Source organism: Eucyclogobius newberryi, unplaced genomic scaffold (assembly GCF_026437365.1).
Source record: "Eucyclogobius newberryi isolate DKJ021-1_F unplaced genomic scaffold, fEucNew1.0.hap1 SCAF_8, whole genome shotgun sequence".
Lineage (NCBI taxonomy): Eukaryota > Metazoa > Chordata > Actinopteri > Gobiiformes > Gobiidae > Eucyclogobius > Eucyclogobius newberryi.
In genome coordinates, this window is record NW_027316500.1 from 7,225,249 (window position 1) to 7,247,778 (window position 22,530).

Below are 22,530 nucleotides of genomic sequence, written 5' to 3' on the forward strand. Positions count from 1 at the left end.
CTGTTCTGCTCCTGTCTGCTCTGCTGCTGTTCTGCTCCTGTCTGCTCTGCTCCTGTCTGCTCTGCTCCTGTCTGTTCTGCTCCTGTCTGCTCTGCTCCTGTCTGTTCTGCTCCTGTCTGCTCTGCTCCTGTCTGCTCTGCTCCTGTCTGTTCTGCTCCTGTGTCTGTTCTGCTCCTGTCTGTTCTGCTCCTGTCTGTTCTGCTCCTGTCTGTTCTGCTCCTGTGTCTGTTCTGCTCCTGTCTGTTCTGCTCCTGTCTGTTCTGCTCCTGTCTGTTCTGCTCCTGTCTGTTCTGCTCCTGTGTCTGTTCTGCTCCTGTCTGTTCTGCTCCTGTCTGTTCTGCTCCTGTCTGTTCTGCTCCTGTGTCTGTTCTGCTCCTGTCTGTTCTGCTCCTGTCTGTTCTGCTCCTGTGTCTGTTCTGCTCCTGTCTGTTCTGCTCCTGTCTGTTCTGCTCCTGTCTGTTCTGCTCCTGTCTGTTCTGCTCCTGTCTGTTCTGCTCCTGTCTGTTCTGCTCCTGTGTCTGTTCTGCTCTTGCCTATTGTACGGTGTACATTTTAGAACATTGTCATTCCTCATTGTCACTTGTCGTTTTTTAGTCATTTGTCAGTTGTCATTTTCGTTCGACTTTTTACTTTGTCATTTCTCATCTTCGTTCGTCGACTCTTTTTAGTTTCGTCGAACGAAGATGAGAACGTTCGACGAAGATGAGAACTGACAAACTTTTTAGTTTGTCATTTCTCATCCTTGTTCGACTCTCTTTAGTTTGTCATTTCTCATCTTCGTTGGACGAGGATGAGAACTGACAAACTCTTTAGTTTGTCATTTTCGTTCGTCGACTCTCTTTACTTTGTCATTTCTAGTCTTCCTTGGACGAGGATGAGAACTGACAAACTAAAGAGTTTGTCAGTTCTCATCTTCGTCGAACGTTCTCATCTTCGACGAACGAAGATGAGAAATGACAAAGTAAAAAGTCGAACGAAAATGACAACTGACAAATGACTAAAAAACGACAAGTGACAACGAGGAATGACAATGTCCTAAAATGTACACCGTACTGTTGTGCTCCTGTGTCTGCTCTGCTCCTGTCTGCTCTGCTCCTGTCTGTTCTGCTCCTGTCTGCTCTGCTCCTGTCTGTTCTGCTCCTGTCTGCAGATCTGCTTCAGTGCTCGTCTTTTCCACTCTGTTGCTCTTTATCTCTCTAACCTCCATCCGCTGTCTCACCGTCTCACCGTCTCCGTCTCACCCCAATCGGCGATCACTCTACTGGAACCTGCTCCCATTTCAGCGGCTGCCGTGATTGATTACCCATCAGCCCCTTTGGCTCACATCTCTCGCCGCCATCATCACTGCACTGTCTCTGCCCAGTTTTAAGGGCCAAGACGCGTCAGATAGAAACAGCCAAAACAAGGGCAGTGTAGACTTATGTGTCTGAAAGTGTTAGATCAAAATCATTACATTCTGGGTCAGAATTCTAACAGCAGCTCAGCGTGTCTCTCCTGGGAGAGGAGTGACCTTTCTTTCTGTCAGGAAATACACATCGCAGCCACTATAAAGGATACTCGGGTCATATTTTCACTTTTGGCAATTATTTGGCAGCCTTTTATGTCAGTTAATTAAGATGTTTCAGATTATACAGCGTAACGACTGGTAATTCATTGTAGACCATTTGTTCATAATGAATTAAGCCTTTATTTGAGCATTTTAAAGCTAATAAAATAAAGTGATACCAACTTTCTCCTCAAGATATGAAATCCTGGTCAACAGAATAAGGTAAGGTAAAGAAAATGTTATTGTCCCTAAGAGGACATTGTCCTGGCCTACAGTACCACTTAACTGACATAAATGACATAAACTCCACACATAATCAAAACCACTCAGAGCATTACACAAATACATAATTCATAAGAATTAATAATATATATACAATTTCAACTTCCAAATAAGATAGAAATACTGCACACGTCTATGGTTCATGAGCCTGTTACCACTTAAATGCAGTACAACACACATGTATAAATATAACAGAGACAACCATAATATCAATAAGTTTAAAATTGTCAACCACCCATTTTCAGTTGAATGTTATTAAAATCCCATAGTTCCCCATTGCAATAGAAATAAAAATATTTACTAAATAAGAGTACCGGTATTTACACATAATATTCATTGGATTTTTTAGAATAACTTCAAATCAAAAGCACAAATGTTTTTTTACAACAACATTGGTCAACCACCGGTATTCTTGTTTAAAAGTGCTACTGCAGCAGGAACAGAGAAGGAGAAAGTGTAGCGGTTTGTTTTAAATTGAATAGATCTAAAACATCAACCTGAAGGTAAGAGTTCAAACTCTGAGAACAAGAAGTGATTTGGTTCACCAGATATTTTCCTGTGCAGTCTCCTCAAATATTGCCTGCAAAGATTGGTGGTCATTGTTGCCAATAATGTCCGTGGCTAAATTGAGGAGATTATAAAATTTTGTTTTGTCCCTCATGGTTAATGTATGACAATAATAGCATAAGCTTCAGCCTACACTTTTTCCAGTCTTTTTGCATTTCGAGTGTTATTGTTTTTGGAGCAATGTCCAAATATACAGTTCCTGTGACCAAAATAAACGGCTGGTGTGGAGTATGACCTGGCAGAGTGGATCCTGGACTACCTCACAGACCGACCCCAGTTTGTGAGAGCCCGGGACTGTGTGTCTGACACTCGGACCTGCAGTGTGGGGGCGCCCCAGGGCACTGTCCTTGCGCCCTTTCTCTTCACCCTCTACACTGCATACTTCAGACATGACACGGACAGCTGTGTCCTGCAGAAGTTCTCTGACGACTCTGCCATCATCGGACTCATCACGGACGACGATGACGAGGAGTACAGAGGACTGGCGCAGGACTTTGTGGACTGGTGTCAGCGGAACCACCTCCTCATCAACGCGGGGAAGACCAAGGAGATGGTGGTGGATTTCCACAGACGTCACCCCACTGCCCCCTCTCCAGTGAACATCCAGGGACGGGACATTGAGAGAGTGGACTCATACAAGTACCTGAATGTTCATCTGAACCACAAACTGGACTGGACTCATAACACAGACGCACTGTACAGGAAGAGCCAGAGTCGGCTCTACCTCCTGAGGAGCCTCAGGTCTTTTGGAGTGACAGGGCCACTCCTGAAGACCTTCTACGACTCTGTGGTGGCATCAGCTCCTGTAGGTGTGGCCTGCTGGAGCAGCAGCATCACAGAGAGGGAGAGGAGGAAGCTGGACAGAGTCATCAAGAAGTCCAGCTCCGTCCTGGGCTGTGCTCTGGACTTGGTGCAGGAGGTGGGAGACAGAAGGGTCCTGGCTAGATTCACATCTATGCTGGACATGAGTGTCGCCCCCTGCAGGACACGCTGTCCTCTCTGGAGAGCAGCTTCAGTGAGAGACTGATCCATCCTCGCTGTGTGAAGGAAAGGTTTCGCAGATCTTTCCTTCCTGCTGCTGTCAGACTTTATAACAAACGCTGCTAGCCCTGAACATGTGCAATACTGATGTAACCATGTGCAATACCATCATATACATGTGCAATACTGAATTAACCATGTGCAATACCTGTAAATAAGAGTGTTCTATTTTGTTTTTTATACGGTTTACTTACCTGCTAAATTATTATTACCTAGTCTTGTGCTAGCTATTTTTACTTTATTTTATTTTTATTTTATTCTATTATCATTATTTTATTATTATTATTATTATCTGATTTGTATCTTTGTTTTTATTTTAATTTTTTATTTATCTATTTTATTTTATTTTATTTCCCCCCCTCCATTCCCCTAAGATAGGAGAGGAGTTTTGTTAATAAGAGTCTTTTTGTTTTTGTTCATAAGAGTTCTATTAAGAGTGTGTTTTTTAAACTTCCTATAATCTGTCCTTTCCTCCTGTTCTACTGCGTTGTAACAACGAAATTTCCCCTTGTGTGGATATTAAAGGATTAGGACAACATCGTCTGCAAACAGCAGAGATGGAATCCTGTGGTCCCCAAACCGGACACCCTCCGACCCCTGACTGCGCCTAGAAATTCTGTCCATAAAAATTATGAACAGAACCGGTGACACAGGGCAGCCCTGGCGGAGTCCAACATGCACTGGGAACAGGTCTGACTTACTGCCGGCAATGCGAACACAGCTCCTGGTCCGGTCATACAGGGACCGGACAGCCCTGAGCAAAGGGCCCCGGACCCCGTACTCCCGGAGCACCCCCCAAAGGACACCCCGAGGGACACGGTCGAAAGCCTTCTCCAGATCCACAAAGCACATGTGGACTGGTTGGGCAAACTCCCATGAACCCTCGAGCACCCGATGGAGAGTATAGAGCTGGTCCAGTGTTCCACGACCGGGACGAAAACCACTCTGCTCCTCCTGAATCCGAGGTTCGACTATCGGTCGGATTCTCCTCTCCAGTACCTTGGAATAGACCTTACCCGGGAGGCTGAGGAGTGTGATCCCTCTTGATGATGATTGTGTTTAATCATATTTTATATAATTCTGTTACATATATACACTGTGTGGACTTCGTATTAACTTGCAACACATTACACATGGAGTCATTTTAAATGAACCCATTGAGGTAGCAAATATTTTCTTCTTGAACAAATGCATTAACCAATTGATTAATACAATCTTTTAAAAGTATATTATTTAATTAGTAATAAATATTTTCTGCTTGAACCAATTAATAATGCATCAACTGATTTTGACCAATTTATACATATCATTATGAACAATTAAGAATATTTAGGTATAAATCGATAAACCAATGTTTTTCTCTTTTCAATATAGTACCTTTCCCAACCACACATTAGAAAGCGCTTGAGTTAAACTGACAGATGTCAAAGAATTCTACATTTAGTCTGTGAATCACAATATTTCCAAGTGAAGTTTAAAGTTTACCCTGCTTCAATCCTGTGGCAGATGGGATTCACAAGTGCAGAGCAGTTTGTAATAAAGTCTCAGCTCAATGTTAATATTCAATCAATAGGAGCCAATATTGCAAACAAGTGTGTATTCCTGTGTTGCTTGTAAAGTCAAATGAAAATAAAACATGGATAGATAAACTGGAAGGAAAGAGACATCCTCTAACTCCATTGTCTTTTACTCAGCGGTCCAAAAACGGCAAATGACGTAAAAAAATGCCATTACTGTCTGGAAGTGCAAACTAAATTTTGTTTTACTTTTAGCACAAATAGCTCTTTCCACTTATTTACTCACTTACTCACGTCCTGCGTCACTCCACTGGCCAATTAACACAGTGCTGCAATGCATCCAGTCTATGGCAAAGTCATCAAACTTAATTGAATCTGTGCTAATTAGCCGCTAACTCGTGCCTGGTCCAAGATGGCTGCTTCAAATTGGAAGTCACGCTCCATTGGACACGTGAGTGCAGTTTGTTCACATTGCTTTGGTTTTATCGTTATTGCGTTCATTTGAAATTATGGAGGTGCTATTGTGCCATAAACCGACTCCATACACTCGTACAAACATGTTTAGATCTGCTCACTTTTGCAGCATTCATATGGTGATCAAAACCCACGATGACGTATTTGTTGTTTAAAAAGGTATGGTATATGAATGAACAAGTAGAGGATAAATGTAGTATTATTATTATGTTACTATAAATGGTGTGGGCAATTTGGGTGAAGCATGCTTATAACAGAAATACATATAGGCCTACGGTTGCTGACTTAAGAGTGTATATTATGACCGGTTACACATTTGCGTAATATATAGTTTAGTAGTTTATATAATTAGTTTTTGGATTTATATATTTTATTATATATAAATATTATATATATTTTGCTGAAGTTTATAATTGTACTTCCTGGTTGGACAGATGTGACATACATAGAGGTATTTAGATAACTGTCCCAGAAAACTTTAATCCATTCACACCTTTAAAAATATTTTGGTAATTTTCTTCTCTGGCATGCTGAAAAATGCATGGTTTGAAATTGTGTCAAAACTGAATGTGTATCAAAACTCCTTAAATTATTATGTGCTGTTATTGAAAGTTTTTGCATTTGACTTTCCGCTTTCCTCCAAGATCCTGTGGGACTTCCAGATACAGACTGACAGAATGGTAATGGCAAACAGACATTGTGGTGGGGTATAAACAGCAGAGGTGTGATTGTTGTGGCAATACCAAGTGATGGCAACATCAGGAAACTTATGTATAATTCAGAAAATGTAGCGTGTAAGTGGTAAATCAGCTGCACTTTGGTTATAAACAAGCCAATATTTTGTCATGTAAAATGCTAATGATCTTTTGAATTTCCTAGTACACAAGGCCAAGTCCTGAAAGCAATTTCCTCTTGCAAATACTCGAGGATCACAGACGTACCAGATTTTTATTTTATTTTAACATGATGACCTGGAACTTCCAATTTCAATTCAATTTAATTCTATTTATTTTTGAAAAACCCAAAATCACAATAGCAGTTTCCTCCAAGGGCGGCAGGGGAATAGAGGAGCAGATTAAAACAGGAAATTAGCAAATGAATACTGTCCCAGCGTCCCCTGTCACACAGGTGAAGAAGCAGAGGACAGGGCTCTTCCTCCACCATTCTCAGGCTAATCTCTTTTCTTCTATAAAAAGCCCCATTTCAATTTAGAGTCAAATCAATATTCTTTATTATTATGCTCACCTAATTAATCAGAATCAGAAAAGGTTTATTGCCAATGCCAATGAATAAAATTCACAAACAAAGGAACTTGTTTTGGTGATTCGGTGCAACACAAGACAATTAACATTAACAAGCTATATAAAATCAAAAAGTTCATGCATTAAAGACAAACAATTTAAATCTACTGTAAGATAAGAATATAATTGGGCAATTACAATGTACAAAAAAATGTCTATGAAAAGCCCCACTTAAATTAAGTGTTAAATCAATATTCTTTATTATTATGCCCACCTAATTAAAGCAGCCTGAGTGGAGGAATCCAATAGAGAGAAGTCAGAGTTCGAGGGAAAGCATCTGTCTGTGGTGTTTCATTGTCTTGTGTCTTTAGTGAACAATGATTTGGACATTTGCAACAGGAATTATCCATGATTACAAACAAAATGAAGGTCACGGAATATAGTTTATTCCTCAATTTTTCAAAGGACCATTTGATAACAAATGTGGCATACCATAATGCTATTCAACTCCAAAGCCATGATTATAAATCTATTAAGCCAAAGAGATTGTGTTAATTTATGTGTTCACAATATGGTTCTAAAATGTTCCTAATAATACCTACTTCTAACTCTAAATGACATCTATAGAAATATGTAATATTGGGGAGATTTGTAGATGCAATTTGATTGTTTAAAAGCTGGCAATGTATTTGTTTGGGAATGTTTTTGTACTTAGGAAGTGTAAATACAACCACAGCTGCAAAAGGCAGTTTGTTCTAACGATTTACAATTTAAAATATGAGAGTTACACAAAACAAAATGCATTATAATGACTAAAATGATTTCTACGGCTGCAGAACATAGCGCTGATCCTGCACTGGGAGATTTATCAGTGCATTTCACCAGCGCACTCTTTCAACAGTGTCTAATGAAGAACACATAACTATGTAGTGGGTTATTGAAACATATGGCACATATGGCGTATCATTTATTTTGCTCGCTCGCTTGAGGAGAGGCATCATTTACTTTAACAGCACTTCATGTCGGTCACCTTGTTGTTTATTGGATCTTAATAACAAATCAACAGGGAGGAAGAAATTAAGGACGTCAAAGTAGAACTAAATAGGTCAGATTCATTAGAGCGCTTGTTGCATATAATACATTTACATGAGTCAAAAAATAGTGTAACCTTTGAGCTAGTCCAAAGTAAGGATGAACGAAGATAATTTTGCACATTGTAATTATCACAAGGAAAAAGCCATCATAAGGAAAAGAATGATTGAAAGATGTTATCAGCCCACGAACAAACAACATTTTAATTTAAATAAGACCTCATCAACCTTTATGAGTGTTTTCTCATCCTGGATTTATTGAGAGTTGTATTTAGATTGATTTCTGCATGTTTGAGTAATCCTGTATTGTCCTACAAGCTCTGAAAATTCCTGTTTTCACCCACCCCCTATCCCTGCCCACTAATTTACATTTACAAGAAAGGTTCAGAAATATTTCAACAATAAAACAAAACAAATGAAAATGTGCTGCTTGTTTTGGTGAAAAGCCACTATGAATTTATCAGTTCTGCAGTTCTTCGATGATATTTGAAGGCGTTTTAGATCATTATTGCTGATCATTATTGTAACAAAATAAGATAAGATAACTTTTGTTTGTCCCACAATGGGGAAATTCCAGTGGGAACTAATGATCTGTTTATGCTATAGTTTATTAAGTACTAAAAGCATAACATGTCTCCTTTAATTGATTCAAATAAGAACTACTTAACTACTACTTTGTATATTTTTTATCTGTTACTTAAGTGTGTATAAGAAGTACTTATACTTAGTACGTAGAAGTACTTAGGCTTGAACTTAAAGGGGAACAATTGCCCTTTTTATAGTTCGGGCCATTACGAGTCATTACTACCTTTTTTCCGTTTGGTCCTAGGACTCCCAAAACCACTTTGTAGAATCAAGCCTCGAACAGAATGTTGTGAGTGAGTAAAAAATGGTGCTATAGTCACCTACTGTAATTAAATTTGGTTTAGTTCAGGATGTAGTGTCATTCGAAGACTTAGTTTGTATTATCATTTACATGTTCCTATGGCAATTGAAACAAATAGGAATGAAAATATCAAATTTTGTGGAACACTTTTTACTTGCAACATCATTATGCTAACAGTAAATCTCTCTCTGTCCCTCAACACACTGTTATTGCATTGTATTGCATTGTGTTTTTCCTGGAAAAATCTCGAATCGATATCATAACCTGTTCCAACCTTTGTATTTACGCCATATCTCCACATCACTCCACTGCCCTCTTCAAATGGGCACGGTTAGCTTCCCCTCCTGCACTGCTCTGCCACTTTGCACTGACATTTCATTACAATCTTGTAGAGACACCATCCATTTCCCTCAGATAATAGAAATGACCCTAATGTATGCTTGACGACGGGCAGAGGAAAATAACATGGCCACTATAGTATTTTCTCCAAAGTGCTTTTTTGTAATCTGTTGCTAACACATACGGCAAGCTGCATTACATTCATTCAAACCTTGTAATCATTGAGTCATTATGGACAATTCTCACACTTTAATTCAATGTCATGGAAATTCGAAAAATGGCTAAAGCTGTTGCCATGGCACCTGTTGAATACGCCGGGAATGAAGCATCAAACAGCACTGATGGACGCCAGATGGATAATAGTAAGCCAATTGAGATTTTAAAGGCAAAATAGGCAAGTTAGCATTCCCATTATTCTAACCCTGTAATTAAATTATATTAAGTTTGAGAAATGTCAATTGTCACCATAAATTATTATTAGTTTATTCCGATGAAATGAAACTTATTTTAAAACCTCTAGCAAACCCCCCGTACTAACTTGACATACTGATTTACAGACATACCCTATGTTTTTTGTTTCTTTTTGACATTTGTACGTGGACACTACATTACCAATGGAGTAATAATACTCTATAGACAAATTTAAAAGCAGCAATTTTCAAGAGCAGAAGATTGCCACTCTGCCATCAGGTCTGTCATTACACTGACTAGTTCTTTTCTCGCTGCTCACATGAATGAAGGTTAAAAGTTTAGACCAGAGCTTCTCAAGGTGCTGGGTGCAGAGCTGTGCCAGGGAGGCGTGAGAAGTTTATTACACATTACATGTGATGGAGGTGTTTTCAGCAACAAACAAACAGCCAATGCAGGGTTAATTTCTACATGCAGAGAGCAGCAGAGGAGTGGAGCAGTCTGTCTGTCCGTGCCCCGGTCCCACACACGGTAGCCTCGGGTTTAGGGGGAGGCACGGCTTTGACCGCTATCTGTACCATGCACTCTGTCCCTCTCTGAGCCCCGCTGCCGCCCCGGGCTTCTGTTCTCTCCCCATGTGCTCGTCTCCTCCCTTTCCATTTAGTAGTTTTTCCCTGCAGAGAAGAAGGGCCTAAGGACCTCATTTCCTGTGAACAATGTTTAATCCGCTTTTCATTGTCGCCCTTTGAGGCAACTGTTGTGATTTTGGGCGTTACAAAAATTAATTGAATTGATATTAAATTGAAGAAGTAAGAATGTGTTTTCTCCCTGAAACGCCTCATTCACTGGAGTGAAGTGCCAGTTCTCCGCTGGCCCACTGCAGACAGACAGGTAACACTGACCCGCCCACTGTCTGTGCAGGTGAGAGGAGAGGAGTGACCGAAGGATCTGAGAGGAGGAGGGTAGAGACAGGGGGAGCTGAGAGGAGGTGGGTAGAGACAGGGGGAGCTGAGAGGAGGGAAGGAGTGACAGAGGGAGCTGAGAGGAGGAGGGTAGAGACAGGGGGAGCTGAGAGGAGGGAAGGAGTGACAGAGGGAGCTGAGAGGAGGAGGGTAGAGACAGGGGGAGCTGAGAGGAGGAGGGTAGAGACAGGGGGAGCTGAGAGGAGGAGGGTAGAGACAGGGGGAGCTGAGAGGAGGGAAGGAGTGACAGGGGGAGCTGAGAGGAGGAGGGTAGAGACAGGGGGAGCTGAGAGGAGGAGGGTAGAGACAGGGGGAGCTGAGAGGAGGAGGGTAGAGACAGGGGGAGCTGAGAGGAGGGAAGGAGTGACAGAGGGAGCTGAGAGGAGGGAAGGAGTGACAGAGGGAGCTGAGAGGAGGGAAGGAGTGACAGAGGGAGCTGAGAGGAGGGAAGGAGTGACAGGGGGAGCTGAGAGGAGGGAAGGAGTGACAGAGGGAGCTGAGAGGAGGGAAGGAGTGACAGGGGGAGCTGAGAGGAGGGAAGGAGTGACAGGGGGAGCTGAGAGGAGGAGGGTAGAGACAGGGGGAGCTGAGAGGAGGAGAAGAGGGAGCTCGGAGGAAAAGAGAAGCAGAGGGAGTGCAGAGACAGAAGGAGCGGAGAGGAAGACAGAACATAGAAATGTACCCTCATAGATTGATATGGAAAACCAGGGTGAATTTTGCAGGAGTGTATGTGTTTTATTTGTCTGTTTGGGTTTGTCCACTTCCAAGGATCAGGAATAATCAAAAGGAAAGAGAAGAACCAGAGCTATAGTGTGTGGCTCATAATTAGGCTGCACTGGTTTATTACATAATAAAAAACATTGCCTTGAAAAAGGAAAACAAAATAGCAGACTTAGCAGACTGACAGTTATTTAGATATGAAAGAAAATCGTATTATTATTGTTATTTGTCCTGCAGGGGTCATTAAACACCAAAAAAGAAGTAATTTAATTTAAGTTCTGTTTTAATTGTACATTCCCTAAACCCTATGTGCATCTTAATTGCACACACCCTCGACCATGCTAATGTACTCATTTGCCATTTTGACATGCCCTAAAAAGGTAGAAAACTATCACAAAATCCTTTGTGCCAGACACCGTGGAACAGGCATTATTTACACCTACTAACTAATTTGAGTAATTTGATCATCTTTTAGTGAACGGTGTGCTGTAGCATATTTTTAAAATTTAAATTTTAAAAAGGGTTCCGTCAATCATAAAAGGTTGAAAAGCCCTACTCTATGTAATTAAGGGCTAGCACATATTGAACGTAAGCATTGATTCTTACAGAGCATCCCTGGCGCTCCTATTATCAAAGCTCTTTGTAGGACGTCATGTTCCAATAATCAAGCCTTTATTAAAGGCAATTCTTCTATCCATCCATCCATCTTCTTCCGCTTTATCCGGGGCCGGGTCACGGGGGCAGCAGTCTAACCAGGGACTCCCAGACTTCCTCCTCCCCAGACACTTCCTCTAACTCCTCCGGGGGGATCCCGAGGCGTTCCCAGGCCAGCCGAGAGACATAGTCTCTCCAGCGTGTCCTGGGTCTTCCCCGGGGCCTCTTCCCGGTGGGACATGCCTGAAACACCTCCCGAGGGAGGCGCCCAGGAGGCATCCGGAACAGATGCCCGAGCCACCTCAGCTGGCTCCTCTCGACGTGGAGGAGCAGCGGCTCTACTCCGAGCTCCCCCTGTGTGGCCGAGCTCTTCACCCTATCTCTAAGGGAGCGCCCAGCCACATGGCGGAGGAAACTCATTTTGACCGCTTGTATCCGCGATCTTGTTCTTTCGGTCATTACCCAAAGCTCATGACCATAGGTGAGGGTAGGAACGTAGACCGACCGGTAAATAGAGAGCTTTGCCTTTCTTACTACTTGAACTCCTCCACTTGGGGCAAGGACTTCCCACCCACCCACCCATCTATCTATCCATCTATCTTATATATATATATATATATATATAACTTTCACCCTCCGTGGGTGGTCCCCCTTTCAAGCTCGGGTCCTCTACCAGAGGCCTGGGAGCTTGAGGTTTCTGCGCAGTATCTTTGCTGTTCCTGCACTGCATTTTTCTGCATCGAGATGTCTGATGTTTTTCCTGGGATCTGCTCAAGCCATACCTCCAGTTTGGGGGTCACTGCTCCAAGTGCTCCGATCACTACGGGCACCACCACTTCACGCTCCAGGCCTTCTCCAGCTCCTCTCTGAGGCCTTGGTATTTCTCTAGTTTCTCATGTTCCTTTTTCCGGATGTTTCCATCCCATGGTACTGCAATGTCCACCACCACAGCTTTCCTCTGACCCTTGTCGACCACCACTATGTCCGGTTGGTTCTCCATTACCATTTGGTCTGTCTGTATCTGGAAGTCCCAGAGGACCTTGGCTCGGTCATTCTCCACCACCTTTGGAGGCGTTTCCTACTTTGTCCTTGGGGTCTGCTATTGCTATATCTACATCTATCTATATCTATATCTATATATATCTATATATATATATATATATATATCTATATATATATCTATATATATATCTATATATATATCTATATATATATATATATATATATATATATATATGGCTATGGGAGCGTTTAAGCGTTCTTAGCATTTTTGTTAAATTCAGCAGAGTCTGTATTACTTAATAATACAGTTGTTAAATATGAATTAATCTGCAGACATGTAGTCTTCAGCCCTGAGGTCCTCCAGCCGGCTGCTCCATAGACGAGGGCCACAGTACAGGTTTTGCCTGATGTTTGTGGCCTGATAAATGTAAATGAATGAAGTGGTGTAACTTGAGCACAAGTGGTTTGAATACCCATAAAGAGTCAAACTGCTGCTTTGTTCAGTCACAATGCAACAGCACTGCAGCATTCGAGAGTAGAATGAGAAGCAGGTGAAAGAGTTGTAATATGGACAAGTCCACAACAATAATTTATACAATAGACTGAATTTATTTGAGAACTCACCTGCTCATTTTATTCTACAGCTGCCCTCTAAAAATATATATATATATATTTGATGTAGTGCAGACTCATAGTAAAGGGCATTGTTCATACTTGTACAAGGGTTTGGTTCACCAAAACAAAACTGCATGTACTCCATGTGTGCTCTTTACGTTACTTGCTGTGTGCGAATGATAAATGTAAAATCCCAGAGTCACTGGATGTGTGAGTGAATGTTATATATGTTGCTGAGTTAGCCACCCTTGTATAGTAAAGAGTAAAACCTATAGTCTTAGGATTAAAGTACCACGTCCACTGCAGCTCATGGGTTTGATTCCCAACGGTTTACTGCATATCCTCGCTCTCCTCATTCCACGCTACAGCTCCTGACCATGTTAAAGAGGCCGACACAGTCTCTACATTTAAGACCAGGATTAAAATTGTTCTCTTTGAAATAGCTTATGGTCCTTTTGGTCAGGCCAATTAGAAAAAGAAATAAAAACCTACAGTTTCTTAGCTATGCTGCATTAGGAGCAACTATGCTGGGGGAAGTACGGCAGCTTGAGCACTATCCTCCTTCTTCCTTCTTTTCCTATAAACAATGTTTAATATTCAGTTCACCTGTGTCTGTTCCTGTTGTGCTATTTCAGACACTGCTGATGCTGCTCCAGCGACGACCTGACATTAGATGCCCCGTCTCACAGCTCTGACCCGTAGATCCAGATGCTCCTCGACTGCCTGGAGGAATGCATTCTACTCCAGATGAGCAGCTGTTCATCTGCCTGGAGGAACTCTCTTATCTGCAAATGGAAGCGTGTCAGTTCTGGACCATCTGAAGCCTGTCCGTCTGTGGGAGTAGGATCTCTTCTTCATTGTGGTTCTCCCCAAGGTTTCTACTTTTCCCCAAAGGGTTTATTAGTTTTTCCTTTCCAAGAATGAGAGTCTAAGGACAGGGGATGAAGGGACATTTTCTATTACTAATTTCCTGTGAACGTTGTTTAATCTGCTTCTCTATTTCACTATCACCCTTTAAGGAAACTGCTGTTGTGATTTTAGTTGTTCCAAAAATAAATGAAATTGAAATGGAATTGAAACAATGTGTTATTCTGGCTACACTGAAGTAAAACACATTGAGCAGTACTGCATTATGATTTACATTCACAGTGCAGTGATCATGTTAGCCCTATGTTTTGTTACATCTCTTTCATTTGTAAATTATAATAAGTGTTCACAAAAGCATTCTAATGTGTCTGCATCCAGGCCCTACGAATGACTGGGCCCTTGTAACAGACAGCAAATGTATTCTGTAATAAATAGTCCAGCGCACTCTCAGTCCAAACAGTAATTTCCATTTCCATTATTGAAGCATTATTACAGTCTAATGCCTGAGGTCCCATTGGCCAGAGCAGCTGAACCAAAACTTCACCGCCACAGGAAGCAGAGCAGACAAATAAAGCCTGATTTATTACCTCTCACTCCGTATAATAATGGCTGCCTGGTAAAGGTTTTAGCTGAAGGCAAAGCTGAAATCAACCTCACTTGGGCCTGTATCACACAAACAGGTGTCACTATGAAATAAATTATTGTAGAAAGCGGAACTTGATTTCATTCTGCAGTAAAAGTATAACATAATGATCTGAAAATGCTATAACTTTGTGTTAAGTTATAAAATACTGGATTGGTCCACGTGAAGGGGAATTTCTTCAGTGTGGTGCATGTTTTACCTCTACAAGGCCAGATTTCTTCACTTTTGGAATGGTATAGCTGGAAAAAAGTCAAGAAATTACTTAAAAAAACAACAACAACAAAAAACACTGGCATATTACAGATTTTTTGTAATATAAATATGTTTGCAATACATTCTTTGAAATGATAAAAACTGTTGCAGTTACAATGATCAGAACTTCTGTTATAGATTAGAATATTAAAACAGTAAAATGAATGATACTACTACTACTACTACTACTAATACTACTACTAATACTATTACTACTACTAACACAACTACTTCTGCTTCTACAACAACAACTATTACTACTACTACTACTACTACAACTACAACTACAACTACAACTACAACTACAACTACAACTACAACTACAACTACAACTACAACTACAACTACAACTACTACTACTAGTACTACTACTACTACTACTACTACTACTACTACTACTACTATTTGCTTTTTTGGCCAAAAGGGCATAAGACAAGCGAGCCTTTTCCTGATCAAATTGACAATGCAAACACAACTGTTAAAGATATTGTGACATTTCTGGAAGTATTCTTGGCAGCCTCTTCATGCAATTCGCCAAGGACATCAAGGCAAATTTAATTCTGGAGTCGAGTACCACATTAATCAAATCGTTCTTATGAGAAATCCCTCTGGTACGTTGGTATTCCCTGCCTCCTGTTTAGAGTGTCAGTGCAAATCGTCTTTAAGTGAACAGTTGGCTGGCACACATACAATGTTTTACAAAAGAAAAAGAAGGCATATTTCTTCCAGATATGGTTGAATTATACTGCGCTATCATTAACAATGTCAAAATAAATGCAACCTTAGTTATTCATGTGTTTCAGCTGCTTGTTTATAGGCAACATTTCGAGTTAAAAAAAAAAAAAGGTATACATTTAGTTTTGAGTTGTTAATTGTTATGGCAAGTGAAAATGAAAGTGGAGTGTTTGAGCTTGGTGATACTCATAAAGACCGTAATTATGATAAAAGCAATGGGTTTGTGGCATGTATATTGACTGCCAATGTAAAATGGTTTTCAATGTGTGACAGCCTAATCAGTAGTCAAGCAACAGGCAATGAACATGCAAATCTGTCAAGAGCTTCAGGCTATTTTTGAGAAAGTATAATAACTATTTTACAGAAATCTGTATCGTTAAACATGTGGACACGGGGCCAGCCGGTGGAACATGCATAATAAGCAATTATAACAAAGACTAATAATAATCAGTGCAATTATGACCACTTCCTCAGCCACACAAATCATCAACGGATACACAATTTGTTTCAATAAGCATTGCAATGAATCTGTATTTTTATTTATTTGTGCATTCATCATTATTGTTTAGTAAACCTGTATAACTATGATCTAAATATTCTGCCTTGGTTTTAATACTTAGTTGTTGTGCATCATTATAGTGCACACTTGAGAAAACTGAGATAACCTGGCCGAATAAAAGGAGTGAGCTAAGACTCTGAAGTGCCAACAGAGATCAAGTCGTTTACAGATGAATTACTGAAACTGCAGTGGCTATAAGCCATCTGTTGTGCTCCCCTGCATTTTGTAATCTCATCCGACAGACCGCCATGGTGTCAACAGCCTGTCTGCAGGTGAGAAAATGCCCCAACCTCCAAACCCACCGAAATAAAGTCCATCCACAGAGGAACACATAGACTATAGATGCTAAAATGGATCTGATGTTTTCCAGCTCCTTCTGCAGCTTTTATTTTATTGTTTTAATTATTTAGCTCAATACTTAATATTCAAATGTTGCATCTCATCAAAACAACATTCAGGATATCATCAATATCCTAATAAATGTTTCTGCTTATGGGCTACTTTTGTTGTTGTCGGATTTTACGCTTTAGTGATTTGATTATTAAAAATGCCATGAAGAATAATCAATGCAAATGTTTTTAACTTATGACAGGCTAGTTAAATTCATCTTATGCTTAGTCAATAATATGATGATATACTCTATTTTACAGTGTGTTTTCTAAATTTCAAAATGTCTATTTGAAGCCAGCCCACATCTGTACACGTCCTTTCTGCAGTGTGGTGTTCACCTGCACATGTGGTGATTTGGGGTGTTACTGATAATATAATAGATCCATGGGTGTTACACATGCGTTGTTGTTGCCACCTCAGTGACGGGTTAGTTAATATTCTCAACCATTGGCCAAATGTCTCTACGTTCTCTCTACCCATTTCACACTAAAGCTATCCTCTCTAAACAAGTCTTTGGGCCAGTGTTATGTTGGTAGTTTATGTGGGTAGTTGTGTAATACAAATGTGATCTTTATAAATCCAGCTTTTTTATTTGTACACATTAAACCGTATTTTGTGAGAAAGAAAGAAAGAACAGAAAGATAGAAAGAAAATATACCACCCCAAGGAACCTCGTAGCTATCACGTTGTTCCTACACGGAGCTAAATTTCGAAACACACCAGCACTTCCGCTTTAAAATTGACAACAGACGATTCATTGAAGCTAACTATTCTTAACCGTGTTTTAGATAATAATCGCGTATGTGGCGTGGATACTAACCTTCAAAAATGATTCCTTACACAGTCAACATTAAACTAGCGGCTCGGACGTTGACTGGCACTCTAAATTTGCAGAATAAACCCGCTGTGGACTGGTGAGTAGAGCTGCTCAGTGATTAGCTTAATTTGTTAGCTTGGTCTCCTTCTGACAGATGCGGGGATGTTATGACGCTCAGGAGATGGCGTTTGTATTTTTATGTGAGATTTCGGCATGCATTAATCGAATCAAGTTACAAAGAGAATAGAAAATCTGAATTTATCTCGACAGTTAGGCCTACTTGCTGTATCCTTTGCATGTAGGAAGGGCATCCTCTGTCATGTGATATGCATTGAATAGCTTTGCACAGAGAAAAGAGTAGCTTGTGAATGCTATGTGTAGCTATATAAGAAAAACAATAAGTGTGAGATTTACAATTGATTTACATAATCAGAAATGGCATGGTAACCAGAGTGTAATATTTTACTGAATAAGTAATTATCCCAAAAATCAAGGGAGATATTCAGGTTTTAAGATTGTCATATTGAGGCAAAAGTGTCCACAAATTTCCGCCAAAAAGCTGTGCCCACTGCTGGCCAGTGCTGCTCAATGCTGCTGTTGTGCAGAGGAGCTGTGACCACTGCTGGCCAGTGCTGCTCAATGCTGCTGTTGTGCAGAGGAGCTGTGACCACTGCTGGCCAGTGCTGCTCAATGCTGCTGTTGTGCAGAGGAGCTGTGACCACTGCTGGCCAGTGCTGCTCAATGCTGCTGTTGTGCAGAGGAGCTGTGACCACTGCTGGCCAGTGCTGCTCAATGCTGCTGTTGTGCAGAGGAGCTGTGACCACTGCTGGCCAGTGCTGCTCAATGCTGCTGTTGTGCAGAGGAGCTGTGACCACTGCTGGCCAGTGCTGCTCAATGCTGCTGTTGTGCAGAGGAGCTGTGACCACTGCTGGCCAGTGCTGCTCAATGCTGCTGTTGTGCAGAGGAGCTGTGACCACTGCTGGCCAGTGCTGCTCAATGCTGCTGTTGTGCAGAGGAGCTGTGACCACTGCTGGCTGAATGGGGTTAGGGTTAGTGCGCCTCTGGTGGATTCTGACATACCTACCTACTATGTGGCTTTAGTGAAACTACTTTGAACTACTGTAGTGTAAATCAGATTTATATGTTATTGAATGTTGCTTTGTGGAGCTTTTATTGAGCCATTTGGTATAGTCAACTGTCTGTGACTAATTCATAATAGAACCCTTTTTTATTCCCCCCATTTGTTTCTCTTTCCTTTCCAAAACGGTTTCTCCTCTCACAGCATTTACTTCTGCATTGTTTACCTTGATTATTTCTTCTTTACTGTTAAGATTAAAAGCCTCTATGTTCACAAGGGCTGCAGAAATTAATTGATAATCATGAATAGTCAATTTATTATTGTATTACTGTATTGTTGTCTGTATTGTTGTAATACAGTTTATCTGTAAATATAATTATTCTATCTATCTAGAAGCCTTCAATCACCATATTTTAACCTTGATTTGACAAAATAATATTTAATTGTATTTAAAAAATGTCATTGTACATTAGTAATAAGGTTTGATTTGCGATTAATAGACATTGTAATTGGTAATGTCTTAGTTATAGTCCTATTGTTAACCTTAAAGGCGCAATGGACAATTTTTCGGCGATTTGAGAACGCAGGCGGAAGTGCGCATGCGCACTCCCCCGTGCGGACTGATACAACACACACGTGCGTTTGTTTATTAGCGCAACGGAGCGCATCGCATCTCTCGTCTCCCGTAGATTTCTGTCCACTTCTGCGTCAGCTCGAACTGTCATTCTCTGTCTTCATTTTGCCCCGTAAACTGAGGGAACTATATTATGATAGATCCATGCGCTTAGGCACGCGGAAACGTGGCCACGAACCGCACGCGGCTGCAGGTGAGCGGTAGGTGCGTTTTATGATTGATACGTGGCAGGACAAATGATTTATCCACGCCACGAGGAAATATGATAAAAAAATTGCTGAAAAAATCGTCCATTCCACCTTTTAATTAGTTTAGTTTATACTTGCCGATGATTGTAACGGCGCCGTACGGAACGCGTTTATACAAAGGAGGAACTCATGAAACTGCGGAGAACCATCGTCTTACCCAGAGATCGTCACGTTATCCCGGCGGACATGCTCATTTTTCCCCTCCATCCCTTTTAGGGAAATGGGAGGTTTTGTCTATAGGAGTTTTTGTTTATAAGAGTTCTTCTATTGAGAGTGTTTTTTAAACTTCCTATTTTCTGTGATCTGTCCTTTTCCTCTGTATCTGCTGCGTTGTATCAATGAAATTTCCCCATGTGTGGACAATAAAGGATTATCTTATCTTATCTTATACTTAATTAATTAATTAATAATGATAATACTATTACATAAGGAAATTTATTGTTACCAAGTTAAAATTGTTCAATGGTTACTGTGTTCTTTTTCAGCTTTATATTGGGGTTTTAAATGCAATGAATTGTCATTCCAGGGGTTGGCAGGGGCTTATAGCTCAGGGATGTCACTCCAGTATCCTGATCATTGACCCAAAGACCTCACAGACCATCCAGGTTCTGGAGAGGCACAAAGCCAATGTTGTCAAGGTAAGATGGCATTGAACATGAGGAATATGCATGATGACCATATTATTATTATGTAAATTCTCTGATTAGCGTATTGTGTTTATTCATCACTGTACTACATGTACTTTACTACGCTTTATTTTATTCATGATTTATTTATACAGAGAAAGACCACAATGATAGACGCTCTCTTTTTCATGGGTACCCTGTGTTTACAAAACACACATGAAACGAGTAACAGAATATCAAGACCAATTTCAATAAACCCAACAATAAGCAATAATATTAAAACGGATACAATATGTAATCAAATCACGCAAAGCAAGAGGGTAATTTGTGGGTAATGTATAACAAGTGCCTTACATTAATAAAATGATAATAAAAAATATGATCCAATCTCGAAGTTGCAGAAAGCTTTTTTCCAAGTTCTGTGTTGTGTGCAGTGCTCCAATGATTGCCATCTTACCTGAGAGTAAAATTCACAGTGGTGGGTTTGTTTCCATCGTCTGTAATGAATCTTAGTCCTAAATGAAAAACTGAGTTCAGATGTTTCAAGTCTGTTGCTGTAGAATAGAAAATCGCCATAATCCAGCACTGAGAGAAATGTAGCCTGGATTAACTGTTTTCTACAATTTAAGATGCTTGTACGTGTTTGATGAAAGAGAGTTTATCATTGATCCAGATGATTGCACAACCAAACAACCACTGACAAGTTGAAAATAATAATAAATAGTTGTAAAACGTCATTAAATCTTAACTCTGGTAAGAGTTTTTTGCTACAATTTGTCTGCTACTCTTTAAGCGCACTGAACAAAAAAATAAATAAACACTTAACGTCAGACCCTGTTTGAAGTAGGTTTTATGCTAAAGATTAGTAAAGCTCTTTGCATATATTTTTTCCTTTGATATTTGAGACCTTTTTCAGGAAACTCCAAACACACCCACACACCTACTACCCTTTCTTTATATCCTTCTCCCTGGCTTTTATTTATGTTAACTTTGTGCCCCCTTGGGCAAAGTTGCTTCATAAGTCCGGGAACCCTTGTGTTTCAATCAGCCACAGCAGCAGATAAAGCTAGCCTTTCACCGATGGAGCGCTCTCTAGCTTTAGATTTGCTTTATTTGTGTGTTGTGTATTAGAGTAAATAATGGTCTAATAAATCCAGGAGTGATTATCACCATAGCGGCTCAATCCTTTGCTCACATTTCTCACTCTGAATCACACTTTAATCTTCCAAAGCGGCACAGACAATGACGGGCAATTCCTCATGATCAGCTCAAGAAACAAAAGCTTTATTGCAATAGCATCTACAATAAAAATCCTGTTTACAATATTCATGAGGAATGCATTCTCAATAAAATATGTATGGAAAGTTCTCTGCTGGCGTCATACGTCTTTTAAAATGACCAGGATTTCGAGCTTTCATACTTACAATATAAATTTTTTTTTATGATACCATTTTTTTGAGGCACGTAAATAAGGATAGAATATGTTTAAGTATAAATATATACATCCATAAGTCAACTACCACGATTTGGGATCGCTTAACGGAACCAAGGAGGAATACTTTCTATCCAATACGTGTCTGCTCTCACTGACTAAAGTATTTTAGTCAACATGGCACCACGATGTACTTTTAACGGGTTCATTCTGAGGCAAGATCAAAAGTATTTAATCCATTGCAATGTAGAAAGGAGCAAGGAGCATCCAAAACTTACCTTCTGTTTACAACTGCCTCATCAAACTTTAAAAACTCAAATCCAGTCAAATGTTGGTCAAGTAATTGGCAGCTCTGAGGAAGGAAAGCTCTTTAGGAAGTAGGAAGTAAGCAAGTTTCTCTTAGTGTAGGACTATGGGCAGTGTAAATTCTCAGTTACTCAGGCCAGTACCTTCAGATTGAAAATTACTCTGGGATGGCAGTTGATTTCTCAAACATTGTCCACATGACTAGCCTTTTCTACCATTATTTGTTTACCGTATTTACCGTAAGTCAAACCTTTTTTCGTAGTTTTGTCCAAGGTGCAACTTATATTTGTTTTTTTTTTCTTCTCTATTATGCATTTTTTGGCTGGTGCGACTTATACTCCGGTGCGACTTATAGTCCGGAAAATACGTTTTTTAAAGTAATAATATGTGTTTACTACAATGTGTTATTGTGCTCGTTTATGTTTTTTGTTATGTGTCTTTTTAAATGAGCTTCAGAATTGTACAAAAACATTTTGATAAAAAAAATCTAACTACAAAAGTTCTCTTCCTTGACCTGGCTGAGAACTACAAGTTTAGAAGTAGTTCAAATTGACAGATGGACCTTCAATTTTACTCTACCGCTCCTCTTTTATTTTTC

The 22,530-nt window shown here is 40.2% G+C and overlaps 1 protein-coding gene across 1 annotated transcript in view; it reads left to right on the plus strand.

The window, feature by feature from the left end:
- The first annotated feature begins 17,521 nt into the window (after positions 1-17,521).
- Positions 17,522-22,530, plus strand: part of wdr11 (WD repeat domain 11) — a 93,944-nt gene continuing 88,935 nt past the window's right edge. Inside the window, exons 1-2 of the mRNA XM_072436521.1 lie at positions 17,522-17,705; positions 20,095-20,206. Coding sequence (XP_072292622.1) covers positions 17,620-17,705; positions 20,095-20,206 — 198 coding nt within the window. The 5' untranslated portion in view covers positions 17,522-17,619. The remainder of the gene's footprint in view (positions 17,706-20,094; positions 20,207-22,530) is intronic.